The sequence below is a fragment of the Manacus vitellinus genome, unplaced genomic scaffold (genome assembly GCF_001715985.3).
Source record: "Manacus vitellinus isolate BGI_N305 unplaced genomic scaffold, ASM171598v3 scaffold_86_pilon, whole genome shotgun sequence".
In the NCBI taxonomy this organism is placed as follows: Eukaryota; Metazoa; Chordata; class Aves; order Passeriformes; family Pipridae; genus Manacus; species Manacus vitellinus.
Genome location: NW_021940851.1, coordinates 1,336,198 through 1,344,203, shown reverse-complemented (window position 1 = coordinate 1,344,203; position 8,006 = coordinate 1,336,198). Strand labels below are relative to the sequence as shown.

The 8,006-nt window shown below is 47.8% G+C and overlaps 1 protein-coding gene across 1 annotated transcript in view; it reads right to left on the bottom strand.

Moving 5' to 3' along the window:
* RUNX1 (RUNX family transcription factor 1) overlaps positions 1-8,006 on the bottom strand; it is an 88,054-nt gene that overhangs the window by 65,596 nt on the left and 14,452 nt on the right. Inside the window, exon 2 of the mRNA XM_029964948.1 lies at positions 420-524. Within this exon, the coding sequence (XP_029820808.1) occupies positions 420-524 (105 nt within the window). The remainder of the gene's footprint in view (positions 1-419; positions 525-8,006) is intronic.

Genomic DNA, 8,006 nt, shown 5'->3' with positions numbered 1-8,006 from the left:
CAGGGTGGCTGAGCTTGAAGGCTCGGATCAATGACATATTGGTTTCCAATGCTTTAAGATCCTCTTAACATCTGAAAGGCAAGTCTAGCAAGAAATGATGTGTCAGGTATCCTCGGCCCACCTTTTCCCAGCATCCCTCCTCTCAGCTCTTGTCTAGGAGCCAAGTCAGCTCTGGGGAGGTGCTTCAGAAAAATGCAAGTCACGGCCTGGACCAGCTGGACACCAAATAATCATAAACCAAATAATCATAAACCAGATAATCATCCCTTTGGGAAGGGATGATTAAAGCCATTCTTAGGATAGCTGTGGCTTCAAACATTCCCCCTGTTCCACGTGCACTGGATAACGCTGGATTTCACCAAGCCCTGCCCTGATCCACCACCTTATCCCTCTGGAAATGCCATCCTGAGCTCACTTACTTCTGGGTTCCCGAGGTCCATCCACTGTTATCTTGATGGCTCTGTGGTATGTGGCTACTTGGGGGGGGTTGGTGAACACCGTGATTGTCAACGTGAAGCTTTTCCCTGCAACAGGAAAAATAAACAAAAATAAACAACAACAACAAAAAAATAGATGTTACTGAGAAAAGAGAAACTCATTTCTGGCAACACTCACTCAAACACCTTGAATGGCACTGAAACATTTCAGCTGAACATAAAGCTGTGCCCAGGGAGTGGGGTGTATAATCCATGGCAGCTGCTCAAAGCTTTCAGGGGAAAGGAATTAATTTGTATTTAAATGATCTACGCTCTGTTTGTATATATAAAAAAAAGGAGGTTACCCCTAGCAGTTGGAGTTTATCTGATATGCATGACTGCTGGCATGTTATCTGTGCTTTCTGAAGGGTGGTAGTTCAGGGAGGCTCAGGAATCGTGGCTGACTCTTCCAGAACTGCCACGGGAATCTGGAGCAGCAGCACTTGTGAAAATCAAAGAGAACTGGGTGCTCAGATCGTAAAATCCCACACTTTGTGGTCGAGGCCACCAGGAGATCAACTCCATATTGTGACCCAGAACCCTTTAAAAATCATTTGCTGCTGCCATGCCAAGAAACAAGGGAATGGAAAATAATAATAATAAAAAAATCCCTGCAGCTGGTCCACAGAGAATTAAAACAATTTCTGAGGACACAGCAGAGCATAATGCTTAGTTTCTCTATTATTCTGCAAGAAAACCATGAAGGCCTCTTCCAAACTGTTATGTGCATGGCAATAGCTCTGAGCTGGGGAAAGTGCTGCTGCCCCTGGATTTACTTCTGGCTTTTTTTAAATATCAAAAGCGACGTCCAAAGCATCTTTGATCAGCCCTGATCTGTGCATTCATGACAGCCTTGGCATGGGCAGCAGTGCAAACATTGCCTGTCAGCAGGCCCAGCACAGTTCTCTCAGCATCACAGAGGACTCAGAGGCTGCCAGAAATCATTGGTATCAGCAGGAGACATCAGGGGACATCACCCCAACTTAGATAACCAGGAACTCCTGTAAGAAAATTGAGGTTGCACATGGAGATCTGCTTCTTTCATTTTACCACTTGGCTCCAGCCCTCCTGAGTGCTGAGTTAGTTCCTTTCCAAACCTTCCTATTTTTATTTATTTATTTATTTATTTATTTTGCTCCATTTAGCTCCATAAATAAGGATAAATTTCAATATTACCCCCCCTCCCCATATGCATTCCCTTGCAATTCAATCCTTCCCCTGATGCAGCTCCTGCCCTGGTGCTGATGGGCTGCAGGGGCAGTACACACACCCCCAGGGCTGCTGGGAACTGTCCTCAGCACATCCCTGGGAATTTGGGATGCATTCCCCACAGCCCAGGGGTGAGGAGCCGTGGGGAGGTGAAGTGTCTTGGCTGGGATCTCACAGGAAGCCCGTGGCCAGTGATGGGAATCCCTAAATCCCACTGGAATCCTGAATCTCAGCCCCAGAAGCTGGAACACAAATCCCAACATCTCCCCACCTCCACATCCTCTCCAGAAAGCAGTTCTGGGGATGGAAATCATCGCTGCAGAAGCCAAAATGATTCCAGATCCCTGAATCTCACCCACTCTTGGGTCCTACATCCCCCCTGAGCCAGGATGGCTCTTGACATTCTTTAAATACCAATTACAGCTTTACAGCTTGATTAATCTCACCCTGCCAGCACAGCAGATCTCTCTATGAGCCATCAGCAATGAGGTTTGATGAACTTCCCTCCAAAAAACTTTACCACCCATCCCATTAGACTTAACAAATGTCAGAGTCCTTCTTTCCAAAATCTAATTTCTCTCTACCCTTATATACAACACTCAGATCCCTAAGACTGAAAGAACCTTGAAAATACACTTTATTCTCTTTACTAATCTGCAGTATTTCCATCTTGCTTCCAGTTTGGTCGTTTGTTTGTTTTTTTCTGACAACTCTGCTAGAACAGGTAGTGAATTTATTTCTTTAGGAGGCTCTCGAGATGTTTCTATATACGAAATAAAAGCAGGAAAAAAACCAAACAACAACAGTGAAATGTGATAAAACATGGCCACACTACTAGTCTCTAGAATAAAGAAGAGGGAGGTGAAGTAACTTCCAAGATTTTCTGCAGAACAGACAATCCCTGAGCCCGTGTGAGGCTGTGACACGAGCTGGCAAGAGCAGGAAGACACTTAACTTACTTCTTGTTGACAGAAGACTATTCATTAACCACATACTGGTTAACCACAGGCCTATATAACCATAAACCTCCGTGTCACTCACTGCTCTTACCAATAATTCTGGCTGGGTGGTTTTTTTTTTTAGCTCTGGTTGTTCTGTTTCATCTACATTCGCCTTTATTAAGTGGTTTTATCACTTCTGCATTATTCATCATTTATGGGTCTGGTTGACAAAGGCACATTTAGATTGGAGGCATTGTCAGGGAAATGGGTGTTTTATGGCTGTACCTGTTTTGGGATGACAGCAGCACCATAAAACTCTCCTCCTTGCTTTAATGTGTTACGATACAACCATAAAACAGATTTCATTTTCAAATACGCTTGCATAATCCACTTACACGTGTGTGTGCACCTACAAAACTGAGCCAGACAGCTCATGTTGGGGACTGACCTCTCTGGTGGCTGTAAAGAGGGACCAAACACCCCCAAAAAATCATTGTGAAACTCTGGCCTTGTTTGGATGCCCCCGACAGCCACGATGAGGATTTTGGTGATGTCCCGGCAGTTGCGGCCAACCAGCACGAGCCAACAGATTCCCTGGGTTAAACATTCCCATAAATCCGTGGGAAACCACTCACAAATGAGCTCAGGTGTGTGATCCATGCCCCAGGAAGCTGTGGTTGTTGCTGTGCCATCCTGGGAGCCTTTGGAAGGGCGAAAGGGCTGATGGGTGACACCGAGCTGTGCCTTGCTGGGGGGGAAAGAGTCACTTCAGCCACTGTTCCCCTCTCTGTGCTATCCTAATATTGGGCACATGGCACCTCAAGAGCACAAGGATTAAATTGTCCAGAGGTTGGACCCTGGGTTCTGCCTTTGGAAACACTTCCCACAGACATCAAGGCCTTGTAGGTGTGAGGGCAGAGCACAGGACTCACTTCTTCCACCTGCTCTTCCCTCCCAACCAGAGCAGGGAAAAACTGCTTGGTGATGTTTGTTTTTTTGCAAGAGCTTTAAGGTCAGAACCCTGCCCCAGAAAAAGTAATGGAAATGGAAACAGGAGCATTCCTGGCCGGGATACAACAGTGACTTTGGAAATGTTGGTGGGTTTCTCAGGAGTGCCCTCAAGAATCATTGCTGATTTGACAGCTGGAGTCAGAGAATTCCAGAATCACTGAGCTTGGAAAAGACCTCCCAGAGCTTTGAATCCAAGCTGTGCCAAATCCCCACCTTGTCCCCCAGCCCAGAGCACTGAGTGCTGGGGGACAAGGTGGGCATCAGGCACAGGGGGGACTTTGTGGCCTGGGAGGGCTTTTCCAACCCAAATAATTCTGGGATTCTCTGAAATCACCTGCCAGAACCTGCTCAGCAATACTATGCCTGGACCACCAGGAGGTGAAGATCAACCTGATGTGGGAAATGAGCAACCTGGGCCAGTGGAAGGTGTCCCTGCCCGTGGCAGGGGGTGGCACTGGATGATCTTTAAGGTCCTTTCTAATCCAAACCATTCCATGATTCCACAATCAGCCTCCAAGAATGAAGCACCTGAAGATGCTGTGCCTGAAATACAGGAACTTGGAGCCTGAATCCCACCTGCATCCCAGAGGCTGGAAGCAGAGGGAGCAGGGAGTTCCCACCTCCCACGATTCCAGTGGTCCTCTGGAGCAGCTCAGAAGGGCTGCTGATCAACCTGAAATGAGGTTGCTGATCAATCTGATGTGGGAAATGAGCAGATCAATCTGATCTGGGAGGTGAAGATCAACCTGATGTTGGAAATGAGCAACCTGGGCCAGTGGAAGGTGTCCCTGCCCATGGCAGGGGGTGGCACTGGATGATCTTGAAGGTCCCTTTCCAACCCAAACCATTCCATGATTCCACAATCAGCCTCCAAGAAGGAAGCACCTGATGGTGCTGTGCCTGAAATACAGGAACTTGGAGCCTGAATCCCACCTGCATCCCACCTGCATCCCAGAGTCTGGAAGCAGAAGGAGCAGGGAGTTCCCACCTCCCACAGTCCCAGTGGTCCTCCAGAGCAGCTGGGAAGGGCTCTAGAGGGAGCAATAGGCTCGTGAGCTGAGGGCCCTGGGAATGTTTGAGAGGAACCAAGGGGGGAAAAAAAATGACTCCCCGAGTGACAACATGGTCACATGAAGCTGCTGTGAGCAGCTTTAGTCATCCCTGAGCAGTGTCATGATCAGCTGGGGCTGGAGGAAGGGGAAGGAACACTTAAAATATGAGTGGTAGCACAGGCAGATGCAGAAGGGAGTGAGAACAGACACAGCACAGGGGAAGAGAGGCCACAACTTGAACCTGTCGTTTCATTTTAACTCACTTTTTGTCTCAGAGCCACTGATTGATTCCACTGGGGAAGGTTCATCCCGACAGAGGAGAGAAAAAATGGAGTTAAAGCTTCAGGAGTTTGGCCACGGAGGAAGGAAAGGGAATTCAGGCCAAGGGATGAGGTTGATGCAATCACTGCCTTTTTTGCTTTTGGGATTTGTTCTGCTGATGGCAGACGTGCCATGTGATTTGTTCAGTGGTTTTTTGCTTTTGCTGCTTTTTTAAAAAAAAATAAAAAAGAATTGTTGCGGTGAATCATTAGATAAAAGGAAGAGGAAAGAAAAGGAAAGGAGCCAAGAAGTGTCTGTGCTGACAAGGACAAAAGGTAGAGGTGGAAAGCTACGAAATGCATTGCACAAATGCAACACAAATGACATTACAGCCATTACTGTTACATTAGGGAGAGAATTCCAGGTTTGAGCAAGAAAGATTAGGGCTTCTTTTTTCATCCAGCTCCTACTTTTTAGTGCTCGTGTACTCGTATTAAACCAGGCCAAATGATCAGTTTGATCCATCTTTGCAGCTTCTCACAACATCTCCCTGGGGCATCTGCCAGAGCCAGGATGTCCCCTGCATTTTAATAACATGGTTGGCTGCATCCCTGGGCAGGATGCAACACACACCCACTTCCACCTCCATTCCCAAACTTCAGCTGCTAAAAATTAGGGCCAGCTCTTGCTGTTCTTATCTCTGAAGCCCCTGAGTGCCCCAAATCTAATCTGACCCTTCATTAGTTAACTGCTGCTCATCAGATTTTTGCAGGTGTTCGAGCTGCAAAAAGCCTGAATGACTCCAAATTCTGTGCTCAGAGGGGGCCTTTTTTTTTTTTTTCTCCTGTCCCCTGTTGGCGGTTTTGAACAGTCAGAATAAAACTTTGCCTGTTGTGTTTGGTCCCTCAGAAAAAAAAAAAAAAAAAAAAAAAAAAAAAAAAAAAAAAAAAACAGCATCAAAAAAAACCAACATGATTTGTTTACCATCAGCACCACAGACACCACTGAATTTAAATATGAAATAAACCTGTTATTCACCTCATCTGCCACCACACTGGAAATGGTTTGTAAATTCTGAACCCCACAGGCCAACGGTCCAAACAGAGAAATGGGAATATGGGGAGATGGAGAAAATTGGGGTGTTTGCCCAGAGAAATGCAAGGGAGGCTGTGGAGCCCCTTCCAGTACTTAAAAGGGCACCAGGAGAGCTGGAGAGGGACTTTGGACAAGGGATGGAGGGACAGGACAAGGGAGAATGGTTTCAAACTGAAAGAGAACAGGTTTAGGTTGGATATTAGGAGGGAATTCCTGGCTGGGAGGGTGGGGAGGCCCTGGGATAGAATTCCCAGAGAAGCTGTGGCTGCCCCTGGATCCCTGGAAGTGTCCAAGGCCAGGTTGGATAAACTTGGAGCAACCTGGGCTGGTGGAAGGTGTCCCTGCCCATGGCAGGGGGTGGCACTGCATTATTTTAAGCTCCCTTCCAAGGCAAACCATTCTGTGATTCCAAGAGCTGCCCATGGGAATCAGCTGCAGGGGCTGTGGAGCCGTTTGTGTGTTTTTAGGGATGTTTTGCAGGTGTCAAGTGGGAGATTTGGGAAGTACACCCCCTTTGCTGCTGCCAAGGCAGCCTGGCTGGGCACAAAGGTGCACTGGTGAACATTTCTGTCGGGTGTCTCACTCCAGGAAGTTCCTATATCTGTGTTTACACAGCATCTACTTACCCAGAATGAAATCTCCCCCCTGCTGAATCAATGGGGGTTTTGTTCTGGGTTTATATGGGGCCAAAAGTGGCCCTGCTGCAAACTTGGACCCAGCTATGAAATACTGATTTATTTCTTTTTGCAATAAGAGCAGAAAACCAGCTTGATTTTGCAGGACCATGGCTGGTGCTGGCTTTGCCCCTTCCCTTTCCTTCCCAGCTCCCTGCAGCACCACTCAGTGCTTATCCAAGACATGCACTTCACACTCTTTTCCTCCCTGTGCATCCTCCAAGCTTTTTTTTTCTCTGGCTAACAACTCAGAAGCTGTGGTGGAGAGCAGCAGAGCTGCCTGCCTGCCCTGCTGTGGGATTCCCAGAGCTAGAAGTCCAGAAGAAGGCTGTGGCTTGGGGTGGAATTATCTCAAAGCATTATTTTGGTGAAGCCAAAACCATGGTACCCAGCCAAAATATCCCAATTATTTTGGTACATTTAACCTGAGGTGACACAGGGACTATATTAAGCAGCCAAAACCACAGTGCTGAAATCAAGCAGCATTAATAGAGCCACTGCCAACCTAAGCAGGCACTAAAATTGGGGTTTGCCTCTATCTGGGTGGAAGGGACAGTCCCTGATGGTCATTTCCCCTGACAACCTGCTTATTTGGGAAGTCCAAGGCATAACCCTGAGCCTGGAAGCTGCAGACACAAAACATTTGCAGCAGCAGACACAGGAGCTGCTTTTACACTCGGTGTCACTCACAGCTGTTAAAATAAAGCTGACTCAGGCCCCGAGCAGCTGCTCCAGCAGCCACGTGCTGCTGAGGCACAGCCAGACCTCTGCAGGGCCCTTGTCATCAGGTGCACCAGGGATGCTAAAAACCTGTCCCTGGCACCACGTGCTTCCCTTTGTACTGGAGAATTCCCAGGTGTGGCTTCCCTGGAGTTGCCAGGGGCCGGGACCTGGGATCTCAGCTGCTGGAAAGACTCCAGGAAATGCCTGGGAGGAGTCTCAGGTAGATCCTGGAAGATGCAGGTTTCACAAAAGGAGGAAAATCATCACAGGCAGCTTCCTGCAGGAGTCTGGAGCTGCTGGCCAGGATATCGAGTGTCAAAATCGAGGGATGGAAAAACTCAGGGAGATCCTCAGAGGAGTCTCAAGTGGATCCAGGAATACAGAGCTGCTACCAAAAGAGCAAAAACATCTTGGGAAACTTCCCTGGAGTGGTCTGGGAGCGCTCCCTGGGATCTCAGCTCCCACGAGGGGTTGTGAGGGAAGGTCCTAACGTCACTTTTCCCCGCTTTTGCTGCAGTGCTACCAACATTCAAATCCCTTCCCTCAGGAAAAGAGGAGAACATC